The 21,500-nt window shown below is 38.0% G+C and overlaps 1 protein-coding gene across 2 annotated transcripts; it reads left to right on the top strand.

The window, feature by feature from the left end:
- The first annotated feature begins 2,324 nt into the window (after positions 1 to 2,324).
- Positions 2,325 to 12,980, top strand: LOC121882507. 2 transcript variants are annotated; one of them, XM_042390815.1, is made up of 10 exons: positions 2,325 to 2,410; positions 5,812 to 6,008; positions 6,192 to 6,312; positions 6,439 to 6,532; positions 7,363 to 7,450; positions 7,553 to 7,686; positions 7,878 to 8,076; positions 8,986 to 9,082; positions 9,213 to 9,291; positions 11,858 to 12,980. In XM_042390815.1, the coding sequence occupies exons 2-10, from the start codon at positions 5,909 to 5,911 to the stop codon at positions 12,860 to 12,862; spliced, it is 1,917 nt and encodes a 638-aa protein (XP_042246749.1). In that variant the 5' UTR covers positions 2,325 to 2,410; positions 5,812 to 5,908; the 3' UTR covers positions 12,863 to 12,980. The 2 variants fall into 2 exon arrangements, with proteins under 2 accessions (XP_042246749.1, XP_042246758.1); XM_042390824.1 differs by having other exon boundaries at positions 6,442 to 6,532.
- The last annotated feature ends 8,520 nt before the right edge of the window (positions 12,981 to 21,500 follow it).

Below are 21,500 nucleotides of genomic sequence, written 5' to 3' on the forward strand. Positions count from 1 at the left end.
TGGGGGATACAAGCACGGTCTCAGTAAAACTATTTAATATAAATAAAATCATAATCAAAGGAAACTTACAATAGTAATAAATGATTTCTGTGACGAAGCTTAATGACCACTAAATAACAAATTACATGTCCAACTGTCCAACCTTGACCAGGATCAAAAACTTACCATATTACAAATTACATAAAAGAGACTATTGATACAGATGAATCAGTACACATAGATAATCACTCTGAATGTCAATATAGTTATAATTAGGGCCCGAGCCCAAAGGGCAAAGGTCCTCTTGTATTTCGTGTGTTTGTTTCTTTCTTTCTTTATTACTCCGCCACTTCACACCTAAATTTGACCCCCTAAACATGCTCAAAAACTCACCAAATTTGGCACACACATCAGGTCTGGTAAAATATTTGATAAAATGTAAAAATTAACCCCCAAATTGCCGAAATGTGCTCTCTAGCTCCACCTATGTAACTAAAATGGCTGCCACGGCCTGTAAGAATGTCGTAGAGAGATCAAACCAAAACTCAATTAAAGCTGCAAGCAGCGTTGAACAGGCCCTTGCACCTCCACACACGTTGGGCTGCAGTGCAATTGAAGGGCTTCTGTCACGGGCATGTAGATGTCGTCAGACCCAGGCTGTTTTCAGATAGTGCAAGAAGGATATAAACACCACTTCCTTTGTCCACTATTTTGCCTGCTGCTGGGGCTGCCTCGCTGAAATTTTGTAGGGGACACTATTCAGCCAATTTGCATCACTGATGGAATATTGTAATGTAAACGTGTTCAGGCCGGGACTCTTATCAAACATGTAAAGTTTGGTGCAGACAGGAGCATTTACAATAAAGTTATAGCATCTTCCTCTGTCATGGCGACATCAAATCTCAACGGTGTGAGGATAAGAATTTTCTGCAGGGTGAGACATGTCTGTCTTGCTCACACCTGTGTCATCAAAATTATGCAAGGACAGCTTGCAGTCATTGATGGAGCTACAAGTTCTGAGTTGTACCAGCAAATTCTACAGGAAAATGTCAATCCATCTGTTAACTGAAGCTCAATAGAAAGTGGGTCATGCAGCAAGACAACAACCCTAAACAAACCGATCACTCTACCAAAGAATGGTTAGAGCAGAAGAAAGTTAATGTTTTGAAATGGTAGAGTCAAAGTGCACATGCTGTCGGAGGACCTGAAGTGGGCATTTCATGCAAAGAAGCCCACCAACATCCCCGAGTTGAGACTGTTCTGTAATAAGGAATGGGCTAAAATTCCTCCAAGCCAATGTGCAGGGCTGATAAAACAGTTACTGGAAACATCTGTTGAAGTTATTGCTTAATTGCGTTCCCTTTATCTAGTTTTAGGATATGTGGGTCATATTCACAAACTTTCAAGCAGCACTGTATGTGTTCTTCCTGATTACTGCTATCATTAACTGTTTCTTATAACGCACAGATGTGGGAATGTCCACTACAGCTGTTTACGTCTTTTATGGTTAAGATGAGTAAAAATGATCATCCTTTCTGAGGTCATGAACTAAAATCTGATTAATGTTGTTTTACGAACAGGAAGTGTGGTTGACAGGAAGCCTACCTATCAGAATAATGGAACATTTGGTTCTTAGAAAAAACACCCTGACCTTTATCAAACCACGCAAACATTTGACCGGTGAGTCAGCAAGAACCTGTTCCTTCCCCTATTCATGGTAATGGAAAAACACATAATATATTTTGAAATGTTATGTTCATACTGCACATACCGCAAAAAGGGAAGCTTGCTTAAACAGACATTTTTTATGAATATAAAATGTTTAAAAAAGTCTAACAGTGTGAAAAAGAATATAGGACATTGCACTGTTGTTTGCCACAAAAGGGCAAATGCGCAAAAAAAAGAGAAGAGACATATCAAATTTATGATATAAAATGACAGGCTGTGGGGAGGTAAATGAAGATAAACAATTAACCTGTATGGGGGATAAAAACTGTAGCATCAAGGTGAGTTAACCAGTATCCACATACATTAGGACAGTGTTGTGTATTTTTTGCTTTAGTAGTGCACCACAAGTATTGCTATTAGAGTGAGCAGTTTTTTAGTTTTTAGTCAAAGGAAGACAGAGGAAGAAACTGCTCTGAAGTGTTAAGCCACAAAAAAAAAAAAGAGGTGAAAATGACTTCAGTTTTCACACCTTGCAGAGTGTAAGTGGTGGTTAGGAGTTGGAGCGGATTAAAACCGAGAATACATGAAAAACTGATCTTGACTCGTGATTAAGTTTCTCAGTAGTGACCTTTATAGGAAGCGAACATTATCTACAATCGTCTCTTTTTACAGGGTGACGGGTTTCTCATTTCCTGAGAGGAAACACTTTATGTCTGACTGAAACCAACGCTTTGAAGCAGACCCTGTTCAGCTTCACCAACAGGTAAGACACTAAAGATAAGCCTATATTAAGCTCATATTTTTTATGTTTATTTCCTATATTAGGTCTGTTGATGTCTAACTTGTAAGAAGTGGAATACATATCACTAAGTGTCATTAGGTGGTTAAAAGAGGATGTCATACCTGACAGGCAAACAGCTGCTCTGCTTAAATGTGGGGGTATTATGAAAAGCTAGTAAAATGACTGAATGTACTATATATAAGCCAGATTATCAAAGATGTGGTAATATTTTATAATACAGCCCGCATTTTACAGTGTAACTTCCTATCACTTACCATGTAATTTCCTGGAACTTACGGTGTAACTTCCTCGTATGAATCGGTACATATAAAATACTTAACAGTTGTTACTGATACTTAAATGTAGGTACAGCAGAAGAAAACAAAACAACGAGAAACAAGAGAGTAACAATTGGGGTTTTAAAGTGTAAGCTCCCAACATTTACCATGTAACTTCCTGAAACTTATGGTGTAACTTCTTCGTATGAATCAGTACGGTATATGTGTATATGTGTACAAATGTTTTTGCTCGTGGCAGTTATGACAATCATTTTTTATGTGTGTGTTTGACAGGCAAGTTTCACCCACACTCAAGAGATTTATTATGCTTATGTCTTCCACTTCATTGTATGAATTTGAATAGAACAAGTCGAGAAATGGGTCTATACTTTTGAAAATTAGCTCCTAGCAGCCATGTTGGTCCAGCACTGCAGCAGCTCACAACAGGAAAACTAAACCACATTGTATGTGCTGTTCTCCCAGTCTTACTCTGTAGGAACAGACTAGTTACCCTATAAGTACATGGTAACAACAGGGAGCAGGCTGTATTATTAAGTTCACACTGTTCCCCAGTCCTTACTCTGTAAATACAGACTAGTTACCCTATAAGTACATGGTAACAACAGGGAGCGGGCTGTCTTATTAAGTTCACACTGTTCCCCAGTCCTTACTCTGTAAATACAGACTAGTTACCCTATAAGTACATGGTAACAACGGGGAGCGGGCTGTATTATGTTCTCCCATCCTTACTTAGCTGTTTGGTTCTGTTACCTTTCATGTCACAATCTAACAACATGCAACGTGTCATTAACAACACACCAGACCAACATTTTGAACAGACAATGAGAAAACATTATTGAATATGATTAAATAGAATATGTTTCATTTATAACTTCTTAACTATATAAACTACTATTATATAATACAATAATATTCTATATAAATTGTACTATATAAAACTTAACAAAAACTATATATAAAATTATATATAAAACTTAAACAGCAAAATAACTCTTAACTAATCTATCTATCATAACTAATCTATCAAAATGTAGTTATAAAATAATTAATTTTAGTAAAAAAAAAAAAAACAAGAACAAAACAGGAAACTACCTTTACAACAACAACAAAAAAGAATAATTTTCAGGTACTTTGTTCTTATGTTCTACATCGCAGGGTTACAGGGTTACACCGTAAAACGCGGGCTGTATTATAAAGTGTTATCAAAGATGTTTTACTGAAGGTTGTTCAGTTTCACCATAAGTCATTTGGTCAACACCCACATCTAATGAATCAGGTTGTTGGTGGTTTATTAACAGTGGGACTATTCATGTACCAACTGGCAGTACTGCTGTCAGTAATGCTTTTTTAGTAGTAGTTTATTTGACTACTATTTGACTAGAATTATTTGAGAAATAGGACATTAAGTCACCAACAGCTACAAAGATGTCAAGATGTCACAATAAAGTCCAACACTTGATGAAAGATAGCATACTACTAATAAATACTGCATCATCAATACAATCCCTCTTACACTATCACTATTCTGATTCCTGGCACCACAGACCCTAAAGGAACAAGTATCCATGTTGGATTAAAACATCGGCGAGCATGAGTCAACAACACTGCAGTAGCTGGGCATGAGAACTTAAATACTGAATGTCACTGTGACATAACAGTGAGACGTGGTTCAGAAGAAAACATTTTAATGAAGTTCCGAAGAAAAATTTAAATGAAGTTCAGCTTTCGCAGGACTTAGAATGTCAACGGGGAAAGATTCGCCTCAAAACTTGACAATTCATGTTCATTTTAAAGGAACTAAGAGCTGGTGACACAGCTTTATGTCCCTCCGGCGATGGTATAACCCCCTAAAAACATTATGCCATCATCAACGTATGCCAAAAATCTTGTAATTACATAAAAAATGTAAATATTCAGTAGCAAAATAATCTTAAAAGTTGACAAACTGGCTTTCAGACCTTTCAGCCATATCTTGTGGTCTTTACAACTGCCCCAAATAATTAGGGGTCCAAGAAGCTCCAGTTTCACTACATCTTTAATTAAGGTTTAAGTTACCCCTAAATAATAATATAATGAATGAACTAAACTGGGTCCTCCTGTGGCCCTGTCTTGTGAAGGCATCCTGTGTCAAAATCTAGATGGAAGAGTAATCCTATCACCAGACAAGAATGTAGATATTGGACAATTCTGCAAAACCACCAAATTACATTCACTGACCACATTTTTAAAATTCTCGCTTCTTACAATATCTGTGCATGGCAGCTAAAGCAGGGAAAGATAATTGTTTTGGCAAAATGTTTAAGATTAGATGACTAAAACTCTTGGTTAAGGTTAGGAAAGAATTATAGTTACAGTTAATAAAGATTTGATTGTTGATAGCAGGTCTGTGATGGGACACAAACTCCAGTGTCCTGCATAAAAGTCAGACCATGTGTCTGACTTTTACTTGTACATGCCAATACACCCTTACTTTCTGCCTTGCTGCATAAAGGGCACACTACTTCCTCAGTTGGTGTTGAATGTTGGCATTTGACATAAATAATGATGTGCAGAATCATCCAATATGGAGGTAACTGCTACTGATACTGGGCCGGTTGTTGAGCAGGACGCTAAATCCCATTGGGATAATTTAAATCATTCAATCAATCAGTTTGTTTTCTTTATTTCACATTTATAAAACAAAGATAAATTAGATAAAATACAAAAATTGAAGAGATAAAATTAAATGTGGGGCTGTTCATGACCTTTAAAACCTGAGTTAACAGGGAATTTCATTACAAAGTACCAAATTATTGCTGGTTGGGTATTTTTTACATTTTGCAAAAAAAAACCTGGTCAAACAGGTGTTTTGTCCAAACTGTGTAAGTGGAACCAGAATAGAATCTGAAACATTTCTATTTCTGTTTTTCGATCACCTGTTGATATCACAACTGTTTCTTCGTGTGTTTGTGGTCAGGTTTTTTTTTGTGTGTGCGTGTGTGTGATCCCATGCACAAATAAACTGCCAAATACCACAAAGTAGAGCATCATATGTGCCATAGGCCTCTGCCACTTGTCAGCAGCTGCATCTTTCCATCTGTGCAGGATGAGAAGAAGGGGGAAACAGTGAGTTACACCTTGAAGCAAGTATCACATCACATCTCCCAGTCTGACAGCTTTGAGAACCCTAATGACCCACTAAATGGAGAGAAATAAGAAAACCCTTCTGCCTCAAACTCTGCTGCTCACTCTGCATCTGGTCTGTGCCTTCAGAACGGAGGGCTGTCCCCGCCAACATGACAGTTAGTAACGTTTTGATAACTTGATTTATTATTGTAATTGTCTTTAATTTCACAATATTTTGTTACACAAGATTGAACACAAAATAACAACAACAAAAAACATTTCTTGAAAATGATAAAGTCACATACTGTCACAGTTCTCAGACGACACTCTTGGCTTCTCGTTTGCGTTATTTCTCACAGATCTCACCTGCTACAATGACTTCAATCGTACCATCACTTGTGTGTGGAACAGCACAGATGTGTCTGACCTCGCAGGCACCATGTGCACAATACACGCCGAAATGGTGTTTAATGGAGAGAGGTAAGGACAGCGGTTACAAAGCAAAAAGTGGATAGTCATGTACTTACAGTAGAAGCAAATATATGTAACCAAATAAGATTAAGATCTTAAGTGCAGCAAAATTAAATTAGATGTATTCTCTCTAAGAAGAAAATACAGCAGTTCCTGTGACCTGGAGCCCATTGACGTCTCCACACCAGCACTGAAGAAATGCTCCCTGGTCTTCAATAGAGATCGCAGAGTGAGAAACTCAGTAACCAAACATTATTATTACTACTGTAGCCCCCTTCCTAAAAATATTTTTAATATCTGTGCATATCAATTTAGAGAAGAATGAATCGCTGGATATTGAAGGAATAGTTCGACATTTTAGGAAATTTGCTTATTGGCTTTCTTTTCCAGTCTCATACATGTCCGTTAAATATGGAACTACAGCCAGCAAACAGTTAGCTTAGCTTAGCATAAAGACTGAAAACAGGAGAAAACAGCTAGCCTGGGTCTGTCCAAAGGTAACAAAATCCATCTCTTTAAAGTGTAACACATTATATCTTGTTTGTTTAATCTTTATAAAAAAAACTTATGTGCTGGTTATTTTTCTCTTGGTCATGACAAGACTCTGACCAAGAAATAGTCTAACATAACCCCCCTGTTAAATTTTCACACTTAGGTTTTTGTACAGATTAAACAAATGAAATATAACCTGTTAATTGGTGACCTATAGAAGTGTTTGTAGTCAATAGAAGTTTGTATTTTTCTCCATATTTGGTCAGAACGAGGCTAGCGGTTTCCCCCAGTTTCCAGTCTTTATGCTAAGCTAGCTGACTGTAGCCTTAGGCAATATTTACCATGCAGACACAACAGTGATATCAATCTTCTCATCTAGCACAACAGCATTTACATATATGGCTATTAGCTGGGGATCTTAATCAGAGCATCTTGAGTGCAACTGTCCAGCAGATTATCACCTTTACTATTGAATGTAAAACACTAATTTCAATCTTATTTTGTTTTGTATTGTTGTCTTATCAATGTGTTCTAAGAGCAATATTTTTTTTTTCAAAATGCTCTCAGTTTCAGTCCTTCCATGTGTTGTCCTTTAATCTGAGCTGTAACCCTGCGGGGCCAGGTTTGAACATGGACTACAAGCCATCTTGTCACAGTGAGTACAATGGATAATACAGTATATTGCCTCTTTGTGACCTTACCTTGTGAGCTATTCATGATGACCAGAAATATTCTCTGTGTGTTTGTGATATTGCAGTAAAGCTGAATCCTCCAGAAAAACCAGAAATCAACTTTACCACCATTTCCTGGATACCCATAGTTACCAGGAATACATTTTTTGAATCTTTCACTTCCCAACTGCAGTGGAAACGAGAGGATCAGCCATGGAGTGTGTGTATATATTTTGTGTTTGTGTCGGTATGTGAATGCATAAATGTTATTTGTCAGAGATGAGTGTTGGAGAGATTATTTTGAGAGTGAATGTGGAATGATTTGTACAAATGATCCATGAGATCAGTGTGAATGAACAGACATGAAAACCAGCCTGTTTAACATCCATGTATTTGTTTTCACCCTATCAGGATGCTATCGAAATGGATCAGCAATGTAATAAGGAATGCAAGGCTGAGCTAGACGAAGACGAGCTGATCGAAGGGGAGACGTATGAGGCACGTGTTAGAGTGCATCCCGCTGACAAACGCTTTAAATCAACCTGGAGTGACTGGAGCCCCACTGCATCATGGGTTTCACCCACAGGCAAAACCAAACCACAACCACCAGGTAAAGGTTACCACATTTACACAAAGCTAATTGGTTTAGTTTAAAAAAAAATGTAGTCAGAGACAAGCAACAGCTGCTATGTTCAACTGTAACCCTGCAAAGAGAAATGGTGCATATTTTTAATTTTTGCCCCTTGTGCTCAATGTAATAAGGTGGAAAGTAAAGGTGTGGAGGTCAGGAGCTGTTGGGTTTGTTGTATGCCAGACTTACAAGAAAGATATCAGAGTTTATGTCTTGTGACAGACCTGCAATTAGCCTTTGCTTTTTATTTACTGTAACCTTACCTGTGTTTTAGTTGCCTAACAATGACCATAACTTATTTGCCATAGCCAATGGCAAATCCCTAACCTTACCCATACATTGTAGTTGCAATGTTGCAGATATTATTCGTTGAACATAATCCAAGGTTTTACAGAATCATCCAATATTGACATTCTTGTCTGCCAGTAGGGTTGTTCCCTTAGAGAGGCTGTGCCCATCATTACTTTAGATCAGAGGTTCACAACCTTGTTGGCTTGTGACCCCCTACAATGATGCAATGTTTTCCCTATGACTCATAATCACAGGTTATTACCTTGGTGTGGACATGATTGGTGGGCAGTTTAATGAGAGTGATTTTTCCTTCTCAGATTGTTTCATTTGAATGATATTTTAAGGCCCAAAATAAGTGAAAATTTTGTAGAAAAGAAGTAAATGTTTTTCTATCTTATCCCTTTAACCATCTTATGACCCTTCAGATTTAGCACATTATATACGTCTATATACGGATGACTAAATGCTCAAAATATCAAATGTGAAAAAGAGAGAATTGGGAGAATTGCATGAAAACATATTTGTTCTTCACACTGGGATAAATTCAGTATGCTTACCCCTTGGCTAACATGACATGCTCTAACTTGTCTTTGTCAGATGTTTTCTGGAATGGCTTGGGTATGACTGTCATAGGTGCAGCAGCATTCACCTTGTTTCTGGCCATCGTACTTTTTAAGACTGACAGAACCACCTGGTAAGAAACCACAAAGTCGTTTTCCAAGATATTCAGTTTTGATGCTAAACTGTGTTCAATTCTACCTTTCTGTGTTCAAGAGCAGTATATTGACAACTCTGTTTTAACATGATATTGTTTTGTCTTTTAGGATTTACATGGTAAAGAGGATCAGAGGTCCACCCGTACCGAACCCAGCAAAATCCTTCCTGCAGGATGTAAATTTCCAGGTAAGTTGAAATCTTTTTTGTTCTTAGGGTTTGTTGCATCTTGTTAAGGACAGAGAATTTACTTTACTTTCTTTTTTACAGTGGGGACTTTTTTCAGTTGTTTAAAGTTTTGCAATATGTGGAAACTGCTTATAGTGATCATGTCTGTCTGGGTCAAATTGATCACTATAAGTGGATGATTATTATAACTGAATTTTTTTGTTTTTCTTTATTTTTTATGCAGATTACTATCTAATTGACATTTGTATATTTATTACATGAATATAAAGTGATGAAATGGGCAGCTTCGGTATTTACTGAATTTTATTGACTGTTTCAGAATACAGCACAGCTGTTTCAAAGGCTTGTTGTTTTGCTGCTGCATCTCGTAGGATCGTTTTTGGCAGTTTGTCATAAGCTTCAATGAAACTACGTTTTTCATTGAGAGACTTTCTTTTCCCATCATGATTTCACTGCACACGCAGCACCAGCCTCAGGTAGCCAGCTGGAAGCAGACGAGTTGTGCATTTAGGCTGCAGGGGTGGGGGTGGAGAAACGCAACTCGTGATGCTGTGGTGGCCAACCACAGCTGGTGATCAGACTGATTAGGGCTGCAAACCTGCCGTGAGGGAGGACAAAAACATTACTAAGAAGAGAGGATGACATTTCGTTTGTTAATGTTAAAAGTAAAGTTAGGTTTTGATGTCGTCTTCCTGACTCATTTTAAAAAAGACAAGAGAAAGAGATAGAGAGAGAGAGATAAGCAGTGGTCGTGAGACACCCACATTTTTTCCTTATGTTTTCATGTATGAACAGACCAAAAATGAACACTGTAAGCAGACTACTTGATTACCATATGCAAATTATTTAAACAGCGTTTGTATTGGAATGATTCTGTCCTGAGCTTTTCGATCAATATAAGCAGTTGATCACCGTAACTGTGATCACTTTGTTTCCACTGTATTTGCTTCCCTCTAAAATTGTTTATTGTGCACCATAAAAAGTGTTACAAGATTGCACAACATATTAAAGCTGCACTAAATACTTTTTGCCACTTGGGGCAGCAGAACAAGCTCTAAACACAGCATTGATGTTATTTTTATGGTGAATGTGTTAGCAGATAATTGTCTATCTACATGTTTGGCATGTATATGCAACAAGTCCTCCAAATTAAACGACCACATAGGTTGTTGGACCATGCACTCCAGAATAGGAACGTTTTCTAATCTGGTGCCCCTATCAGCAGTAATCGCCAGGACAACATCATTTGTCTGTGCTTTTCAAAACTGTTACAAATCACTGTTAAAATATAATGATGTTTTATGATGTGACAATTCTGTGATTAAGGTTTGGTGAGGTTTAGGCACAAAAACCACTTGGTTAGGTTTAGGGAAAGATCATGGTTTGGGTTAAAATGATCAATTGAAATGTGGTGTGTATTAAAGTTACTACTTACTTAAAGTTAGGAAACCTTCATTATTATGGCAACAGTAAACACCATGACAATCGTAGTTATGTTTTTTAAAAAACTGTCCCGACTAGCGATTGGAAATGGGACACTTGTGTTAGGAAGCAGGAAGTGAACAGCGGTCTCCTGCAAAAAAGTCCACTCTTTGCAAGTTAGGATCTAACCAGCCATCCAAATGTAGAAATAAAATATAGAAAATATAATTTCTATAAAATATAGAAATTTGTCACCTTATACAGACATCACCTGAACTGCGTCTCTTCTCACGGTCATATTTACTGTGGCTGCTAGATGGCATCTGTCAGTAAAACATAACTATAGGTCATTTTTGGCGACTGACATTACGACCTATTATGTTGTTTTTCTTAGAAGGACAGTCTCTGTATATGGGGTAGTGTTTCTGGCCACCATACGCATTTAAGTCCAATATTCACTTTTCTTTTTGCTCTATTTTGGTGTCCACCAAGCTCAGAAAAAATATCTGTCTCTTTAAATACTGGATGTTTACCTTTGTTCACCAGCTAGTTGCAAACTTTGTCTGTCAGCTGTTTGGTGCTGGGAAGGTAGCTTACAGTGGGTTAATCAAAGCTTTTTTTTTTTTTTAAATGAGAACAGTTGCTCACTACCCTAAATTTGCCGGCCCACCAACCACAACAATGAGCTGAAAGATGCTGAAAAAGCTGAGAGGAACTGCAGAGTTGTATCATCATTTTCTGTGGCTTTGTCAGCAACCCCTTTCATATAACCTATACTCATTTGATCCATTGTCAATATAATAATATTGATTAGTGCAGCTTCACAGAAAGAAAGCACAACAACATGACATGAAACAGCAAGTTTACAGCCCACATAGGCTCTGAAACCAGACAGAAAAAATTACTCATCAGTCAAGTGACAGACATATTACTTTTCTGCTGACATATTACTTGATCCAAAAGGTTTCAACTGTGTCATTGTAGGAGTGATGGATGAAAACAAAAACACCATAAACACTCCGTATATGCCTATTTACAGAATGGAAGATCAACTCATAGTCTAGTGCAGATTTCATTTATTCTGTATTTTCAACCTTTCCAATTCCTCCTCTCACTCCTCAACCTTTGACCCTCTATCCTCCAGAGCTGGCTGAGCCCTCACTTCACCAACGAATTTCAGTCCTTCTTGAAACCAGTGGAATTCGTCTCAGTTGAGTTAACCTGCAATGTGGATGGTGTTGCACCCTACGGACCAGAGATGGCACTGCAAGAGAAGATGAAAAGCAAAAGCAGCCACGATTCAACCAATCCCAGCTTCTCCAACCCCAGTTACACCGACGTGGATCCTCCTCCTCCCATCACCTCACTCACTGCAGGGAATCTGGAGCCCTGCCCTGCTGATACACCTTATGGGCCTGTTGGTAGTCAAGGTGAAGCTAAAACCACAGAACAGGATAGGAATGTAGAAGGAAGAGGGAAAGAAATGGAGATCCTGCAGTTGCTTTCCAAAGGCAGCAGCAACAGGGAGATGATGCAAGTCATTTTAGACTATAATAAGGTTGAGAAGCTCCAGGTTGAACACGGCAAGCTCCAGAGTCTAGATTCAGGTGTGTGCAGCAGGGAAGAGGTCAGTCAAGAGAGCCTGGAGGCAGATAGCATCAATGTGACTGATAGTCATGATGAGGAGCCACAAGGCAAGGAGGAGAGGGAAAAAGAGAATGGAAAAGATGTAGATTTTCGGAAGTTATTTGGTAACATCAGCGGTGGAGGTATTTTTAGCAAAGGGTCCATCCAGATTTGTTCCGATTATGAACGAGTCCAGAAGCTGCAGACTGACAGCAATGAGCTTCTTAGCCTGGATTCAGGCGTTAGCAGCGGGGGTGAGGAGCAGGTGAGTCAAGAGGAGAGCTCGGAGGACATTGACAAGTCCACTGAATCTACAAGCTTCCTGTTTCCTCCTTCACTCTCTAGTGCTTTACCCTGCTCCCTGCCCTTTCTTGCACCACTGCCTTTCAGCTTCTCTGGGCCAGGTTTGAGTCCAGCTCAGCAACCATGTCACATGCTGGGGAGGATTGCTCAAATGTCAACGTCCAGGTCAGTGGAGCCCTCTGGAGATGGATATATGCCAGTGACACAGGAACAGAACTAAAAACAGACAGAAATCTAATTAAAGCTGCAAGCAGCTTTGAACGGGCCCTTTTTAGAAACGTAAAGACTTTTAACCCACATGACCTTGTCAAAGTTTGATTGAAATGTATACTGTCAAGTGTGTAGAGACAATAAGTAACTGCAGCTGGACACAGAAAAATACTCATACATTTGAATGGAGAGTGTGAGCGAACCCACACCTTTTTGAACATTTACTGCTTCCACATAGTTTTAGATACAAACTTCATTTGAACTTTAAATGAGTCACGAGACTTTGACCTACAAATCTTGAATTTACATGGTTTTTCTATCTTTTACTGTTTTTGAGATATCAGAGTGTGAGTTTTAAAGTATTTTCTTGCTCCTCCTGTGATTGTATAATGAGTGTGTATTGCAAAATATGTCACAGCACTGAGGGAGTGACATAACGAGGAGCAGTTGGAAAGGAGGATTTTAGAGTACCTCATAAATCCCATTACTTTGGCCAAATCTTACATTAAAAATCATATTTTAGTAGGATATTCCGGCAAATCCATTGATACAGGTTTGGAAGTGGTCAGACCTATAGTTAAGACGTCAGAAGCCTCTGTTTGACACAAAGTCCATGCCTCCCCCATTGTTTTACATTGTAAGGGGTGCATTTGATGTAATGTGGCACTGAAACTTTCAGGGCTTATAAAATCCAAACCGTTCGAGTTATTACAAAGTTTTTAACAACTTTTTTTCATCACAGTGTCATAAGTCATCTATTAAAGTTTGAAGCCGATACCACTAACGCCCTCAGAGGAGATAACGTTTGATCGGGAGCCAAAATCGAGGAATATTAACCAAGTGTTTTAGTTGTTTAACCACAGCCAGCCTCTTAACAATTGTGCTCAATATTTATTGTGAATTTACTGGACAAAGGATCAGATGTTTTTTTTTAATTTTTTTTGTAAAAATCCAGTGAATTAAATGCCTGACAAATAAAGGTACTTTATCACACTGGTGCAAAAATTATTATGTTTATTATTATCAACAACAACAATAATTGTAGTCATAATAATTATACAGAATACAATGGTTCCCAGCCTGACTCGTCCCCAACCCCTCCCCGAAAGGGTTGCAAGATAAAACTCAGGGGTCAAAAGACGATTAACAGCAGAGAGGACAGCAGAAAGAAACATTTATGCTATGCAAAAATTATATTTATTTTTCCTGACATTCTCCTAACCTTTGTTGTGAATTACTGAAGGATTTTACCTCTTCAGTCATCTAAAAGTATTCAGGTAAAACAAGGGACATACATACAATATCTTATATGTACAACAGATCACAAGTAGATTGTGTAGTAGTAGTATTGCTTCATTTTAAATGGTCACAAGCCAAAACCATTAGGAATCCCTAGTGACTGTCCCAGTCATTTTGCTTCATGTAATAAAATCATGATTTATCTTGATGACCCAAACTATAAGGAGTCTACGGGTGATAAGTAGAAGCCATGTGAACTCACATCACACGCATCCACTCTTGGACTTTTGCCACAGAACAAATGAAGATACAACATTTTTTGGTAGAAATAGGGATTCTCCTTCTTCAAAGTTTTTTTGAGCCCCTTACAGCTGACAACTTCAATGTCTGCACATTGGAGAGTAAGTGATTTACCGGGTGCTAGAGAAAAAGAGGGAGATTGGAGACTGTAAGTTATGATAAATAAACAAAGCCAACCAATGGGCTTTGATCATTTACATGATATAGAATTCTTCTGAACATGTTTGAAGATTTTCAAAAATCACATACATATCAACATAACATGTGATGATCTGCTTTATTTCAAAATATTGTTAACTGTTTTTCAATTTCAGGTGCTGAGCTGCATAAAAGAAATATAGTTTTTTTTTTGAATATGTAATTATTACAGACTAAAACCAATACAATGAACTTTATGAAAAGAGATTACATTTGTCAAGTTCAAAAAAAAAAAAAATCTCACTTCTTGTATTATTCGGGCCTCCAGTAGTGGCAGCGTGACCCACGATCTGAACTTTTTCACTTCTGGAAAAAAAGGAGAAACAGTTGTGGTTACAAAAATACACCATCTGATGTAAATATTACTGTACTAATTTTTCCTCTGTTTAAAAATGTGAAATCCCACTAAATATCCTGAAAGAGTGCATAATGACTAGTTCTGGACTTGAAACATTTTTTTACAAATTGGATTTGATTTAGGCATTACTTGTCTTGATTTGAGGCTTGACTTGAGATGTGACTTGGATCTTTATTGCCAAGACAAGCACAACAATGGCTTTGTCCTACTGTACCTATCGCTGTAATATCATTATAAAATGTATCTCCTTAAACAAAAATTAAAGCGATATCAAATTTCAGTTTGACTTTGGGCTGTTTTGTGTCACATAGCAAAATGTAAGTAAGTATAAAAAAAAACTTTTAATGAAGACTGTTTTACTTATGAGAGAAATATACTCACATTTTAGGACCTTTTTGACAGCTGGGAAGAGGTACAGGTCGAATCCGAGTGGGATAACTTCACACTACTAACAAACTTCAGTAACTTCAGGGTAACTTCAGTAACATGATGTCATGGGACCTCTTGTTGTTCTTTTTGTCATAGTCTGTGAAGATCTCAGGTTGTGCTTTAATTCCCACAGAATCTGCTTTACCATGATGTACACCTAAAACTGCATTTATAGTACTGCAAGTAGGAGTTAAAGAGAAAAATCACTCAATTATACTGTACATCAGGTTTTAATATTACAAGTCTTGCAAAATGCAAAGCAATGACATCTTTATTAGGGCACTGAAGCTCCAATAGATTCAATTAGATGTTATGTGCAAGAAATACAGTATATACGTTTTTCTCACCATCCTGGCTCCCAGCAGTGAGCTGCAGTAAGAATCCACTGATCACTGATCAGAGAGCCACCACAAAAGAACTGTAGTGTAAGAACAGTACTGGTATTAATTATCAGTTGGACATGGTACAGACGCTCATTTGAATCACACTCTTTACCTCCGATGATTCTCTTCTGTAGATCCACCACTGTGCTCACTGTGACACCTGAAAGAGAAAGTCCACCACCAGGTAATTGTGAGTTAGAACAGTGTTTGTTTGTATTTTTAAGAAAGTGACATATTTGCTCTTAGTAGACAAAAACAGCAGCGTCCATCAGTGTGGGGGAAGTAACTTCAAAAATGTAATTAATTACTCATTATTACCACATGGGCAGCTCTGGGTGTGAAAAGTGAAGCCAATGTGGAAGTGCCTTAAACCTGCATTCTCTCAAATGGCCAGCAGGGGGCGACTCCACTGGCTGCAAAAAGAAGTCTGTTTGTATAGAAGTCTAGGGGGAAATGACCCTACTTCTCACTTGATTTATTACCTCAGTAAACACTCTTCTAATGATTTTATGCTCTCAGTTGCTATTTTCAGGATTTCTTCAATATAGCGTGATGTTCATTTTGAAAATTATGGCCCGATTTAGAGTAAAATAGTAAGATATGCTTTAGGGAGTGAGGTACTGCTGTTGGACCCTGGGGAGCTCCTCCCTAGCTCCATGCTCTTGTCCAAATATGGTCAATTCTCATCACTCCTGGTTCCAAAAAACCAAGATGGTGACGGTCGAAATGCAAACCAATGTGTGATGTCACGGTGGCTACGTACATTTTTATACAGTCTATAATTATTACTCATTAAAAAAGTAATTACATTGCTTTAATTTCTCAATATAGAATGTTGTCATAACATTATGAATTTAATTACTTTCATTACTTAGCCATGCTCTGTCAAAGGTGTCTACTAACAACTCTAAAGACCCCGCACATCACATTACCAGTTTTTACCACCTATAGAACGAGTGGTTTAACAAGAAGCCAGGCTACGGGTTCGACTGATTTTTTACTGACAATCAACAACTAGTTTAGCCCTGGTGACTGCAGACAGCACTCAGGAAGCCACCATAACATATAACCAGAGAGCATGCCGGTATTTCCTCATTTCTTGAAGCCAACTGCCCTCCCCCATCTCCATATGCCAAACTAATATGTGAATTTCAAATTGTAATCCCATGTATTACTGTTTACTGAAACAGTTTACAGTAACACCTTACTGTAATTCTTTACTACACAACACTGGTGGCCATTAGTAGAACAGAAAACAGACAAAATTGCAGATTTGTGCAGCTGACGTAGGTTTTAGTCCATATGCAGTATATCATTTTCAACAATTCATTGATGAATAATGAACAAACATAGATAAATGTAAGGAGACAGTTCGGCCCAACTTGTAAAAATGTATTTGTAAGGTTTGATGCAACTTGAATGTGAAGTAACATGCAGACGATGCAACAGTGTATCCGATGGAGCAATGAACCATAAAATGACATCATCTCAAAAGTGTGTTGTTTACAAAAATATAATTGTAACTCAAAGAAAAAGGAATTATGAGAAAGTTTTTGAGTACTCACAGACCCACAGCGAAAGTAGAAGAGGCGTCAGAAGAGCCATAACTGTCACCCTCCAATGACTGAGTGTGGTTACACTGTTCTGTTTGCATTTGAGCCAACAATCACCTCAGAGTTTATCAGCGCAACCCCATTGGCTACAAATTTCACGTTTTTTTATCCTTATCAAATGAGAATGACTGGAATTAAAGCAGAAGCAACGAAACAGTCAAGAACCTTGACCATTTCTTAGTGAGCGAGTCTATTTTATGCTGTATCACACACCACAAACCTATTCCTACCACTAGTATTTCTCTAAAAGCATCTTCAAAGTCCAAACGATCCTGTTCTGACCTTTGTGACTTTTTAATTTTTAGTTTGCATGTCATTTACAAGTCAAAATGTCACACCCTGCCTGGACTTTGTGTGTTTTTTTGGTCTTTTTATGTTCTTGTGTTCTTTGGGGTCTCCTGGTTTGCACTTCTGTTTAGTCCTTCGGTTCATATGGGTTTTCTTGTTATATTTGGGTGGTGGGTTTGGACTGCCTTTTGTTGTTTAGCCTGGTGTGTTGTATACTTTAGTTTAGGTTCATGATGGTTCTTGGACAGGTTGGTGTGGGTTGTATTTAGAGTATTGTGTTTTCTGGGTTTTAGTTTTGTTACTGTGTTTCCCTTGTGTGTTCATGTACTCCTCCTCACCTGCCCTGTATCAGTCTCGTCAGCCCTGCTCTGCTCTGTGTCTTCCCCACACCTGCCCTGTATCAGTCTCGTCAGCCCTGCCCTGCTTCCTGTGTTTCCCTCAGCCAATCACTCCCAGCCTGCCCTTGTGTCTTGTCACCTGTTCCCCATTCCCTCATTAGTTTAGTCTGTATTCAAGGTCTGTTTTTGAGTTGAGTCTTTGTTGGATCATTTGTTTTGTTTCGTCTAGTTCTTTTCAGCTCTGTTTGCCTGTTCATGACCATCCACGATTAAAGGAGAATTTTTCATCAAATCTGCATTCTGGCCTCTGTGTTTGGGTCCACTCCTGCTTCCCCAACCTGACACAAAAGCACACTGGGACTCCTTGGACTGCATGCATACAAACTGATATTAGACGATTGAGCCTACTATGGAATATATTGCAGAGTAACTATAGTCTTCACCCCACTTAGACTTTTTAAAGTTTTTGGAAAACACTGAATCACAGTGCATCTACATTTTTGGCATAAAAAAGCAAAACAAAATTCAATTATCAAAGTAAAAACAAATACCTGAGATAGAGAGACACAGCACAAAAGCAACCTTTGTTGAATTTACAGTTAATTTAATTGTAAATATATCAATCGTAAATTAAGAGCAATTAAACAGTTTTCTTAATGAATGTGAAATGTCTGTTATATGACAGAATATTTAACAGTTAACCATGCACACATTACACTTATTTGTCCATGTAATAGTATTTTTTTTTATCCATTGTATATATTCACAGATGTCCATGAATCCAGCTGCTTCAGAACAGGCATTGGCAGGAACACCAGTAAAAGAAACGACACCATAAATCATGTGCCGCAACACCCCTCCTCCACCAGAGTCCCCCTGTGAAAGAGACATACAATATGTATTGTTAGACTTTTGCATCATTTATTGATTATTGATTAAAGTGATAAACCGTGTAACGACTGTAGGAAAGATATACGGTTATAAACCGTGCCAACTCACTGGACATGCATCCAATCCATGTTTGGCCACAGAACCAGTGCTGTATGTCTGAGCCTCTGACAGTCGACAACTTGATATCTACATGTTGGAGAGTATTTGATATACCAGGCTCTGGGGTAAAATAGAAAAAAGTGTTGTGTTTTTTTTATTAGAAAAAGAACTTAATCACACTAAAAAAGACACCAACATACGAATGACATATTACCTTACCAGTGTGCATGCAAAGATGCAACAGCATTCTTAAATCAAGTTTTTTTGTATGCTTTATTTAAAAAAGATGGTCAATTTTTTTCAATATATCTTGAAATGTGCTGAGTTGAGCTTGAGAAGAAAGCCTACTGGAAGATTTATTTATTTCTTTTTCTTTGCCAAGGTGACATCTTAAAGCCTCCCACAACCTTTGTTTCCTGAATACTACTGCTAACAGAAGAACTGCTGACACAGGAGGAGAGGAGAGGATGAGGGGATGAGAGGAGAAGAGGGGATTGGAGAGAGGAAAGGAGGGGAGAGATATCCAAATATGATTGCATAGACTATTAACCATGTAATGCACATTTATTTGTGTCAGTTGCCAGACATAGTAAATAACTAGCCTACCTGAGTTCACTCCTTTTCATTGACAATGCTTAATAATGGTGGGCTATCACCTTCTGTAAATTAGGCTGGCTGTATTGATATGTTTCAATGGTGATTTAATTCCACAACAGTGACAAACAATATCGGGCCTTAGGGGAAACACTATCGAGGAGACGTGGATCATGCAGGACACTTGATTTGCGTGCGTTAACTGTGGTGGCTGTGACAAGTCCAAGAAGGAGGGGCAGGGGCTCATACGGTCTTGCAGAGTTAGACGTCAAATGCAGTAGTCAGGCTTTACAACACGCTTCTAATTGAGAATTGATGCCATGGGCCAAATTAAAAAAACTAAAATGTAAAATTAGAGAAATAAATAGAAAAAATGTCTTACAAAAAAGTGCACTTATCTAGTCAGAGGCCAAAGGGTCAGATATTTGAGCACCACTATCTGTGCACGTTGCAATTGTTGAGCAGTGGTGGAGGAAATATTCAGATACTTTACTTAGGTAAAAGTAAGTAAATAGCAGCAAAATGTACTTAAAATACTAAAGTAAAAGTACGTTTGTTACTCTGACTGATATATTACTATATGTGACATCATTAGATTATTAATAGTGAAGCATCAGTGTTAGAGCAGCATGTTACTGTTGTAGCTGCTGGAGGTGGAGCTAGTTTGTTTTCTACTACACACTGCTTTTTGTAAGAAGTCAAAAGCCAAACAGGTTGGAAACCACTGGAATAAACTTTAACAATGTGTTGTATTTTTAAAAGCTCTGAAAAGTAACTGAAGCCAAATAAATGTAATGGTAATGAAAGTACAGTATTTCCCTCTGAAATGTAGTGGTGTGAAAGTATAAAGTAAGTACAAGTACCTCAAATTTGTACGTAAGACCAGATCTTGAGTAAATGTACTTAGTCCTTAATGTAGTTGTTGGAGAGAGTTTGAAGATGCAGTTTCCAAATTATTGGAACCGAATGAAATATCAGAAATTGGTCGGTACTTACATGGTTAGCATCCAAACTGTGTGTGTGTGTGTGTGTGTGTGTGTGTGTGTGTGTGTGTGTGTGTGGTTTGGGGGGTGGAGGCTGTACCTATAGCTGTTCAGAGCGCAGATGGAGAGCTAATGCGACAGTTCACAAGTATTATATATATATTGGAGAGTATTTGATATAATCACACTAAAAAAAGACACCAACATATGAATGACAGTTTTTTTCATCAATATATCTTGAAATGTGCTGACTTGAGCTTGAGAAGAAAGCCTACTGGAAAATGTATTTATTTCTTTTTTCTTTGCCAAGGTGACATCTTAGTATATATACTATTTAAAGCGTCCTTTCTTTATGGCATTTTGAACGGTACGTGACTACTGAAGGTAGACTAGTTGTTACTTTGTATAAATGAATAAAATAAATAACAATGTTAAATATAGATAATCACAACGTTCATTTGTCTTAGACGCTAAATTAATGAGACTGAATGCACTTTGCTATCTTTATTTTCTCCCATTTAATCTTCTATGAATTAAAGCTGTGGGTCACAAAAAGACAGTGCGTCACTACATCGAAGTTATATTGCACGGGATAAAAAAAAGTCTTGCAGAAGGGAATGAAATACAGATGATATCAACCTGCTATATTACATCCTACAGAGATACAGAGATATGGATCCTGCAGACAGCAGAGGAAGCGTATGTGCAGATTCCTGATTATTGGACCCGAATAAAATATCAGAAATTGGTACCAATAATTGACTTAACTTGTTTAACTGAGGAAGGGAAACGGAGATGGCACCTGGTCGATACCTCATTAGCATCCAAATTGTATGTGTGTGTATGTCTGGTGTGTGTGTGTGAGAGCAGAGGATCTGGGGGTGGAGGCTACAGCTCTCTGAGCGCAGACGGAGCTCTGTAACGCGACAGTTCAC

This window comes from Thunnus maccoyii, chromosome 2 (assembly GCF_910596095.1).
Source record: "Thunnus maccoyii chromosome 2, fThuMac1.1, whole genome shotgun sequence".
NCBI classification, from domain to species: Eukaryota; Metazoa; Chordata; class Actinopteri; order Scombriformes; family Scombridae; genus Thunnus; species Thunnus maccoyii.

Excerpts from the sequence above, each read along its gene's own strand:
- LOC121882507 (XM_042390815.1), top strand. The coding sequence starts at position 5,909 with ATGGAGAGAAATAAGAAAACCCTTCTGCCTCAAACTCTGCTGCTCACT. Across the intron at positions 6,533-7,362 it reads TCTTCAATAGAGATCGCAGA|TTTCAGTCCTTCCATGTGTT; the intron begins GTGAGAAACTCA and ends AAATGCTCTCAG. Across the intron at positions 7,687-7,877 it reads GAGAGGATCAGCCATGGAGT|GATGCTATCGAAATGGATCA; the intron begins GTGTGTATATAT and ends TCACCCTATCAG.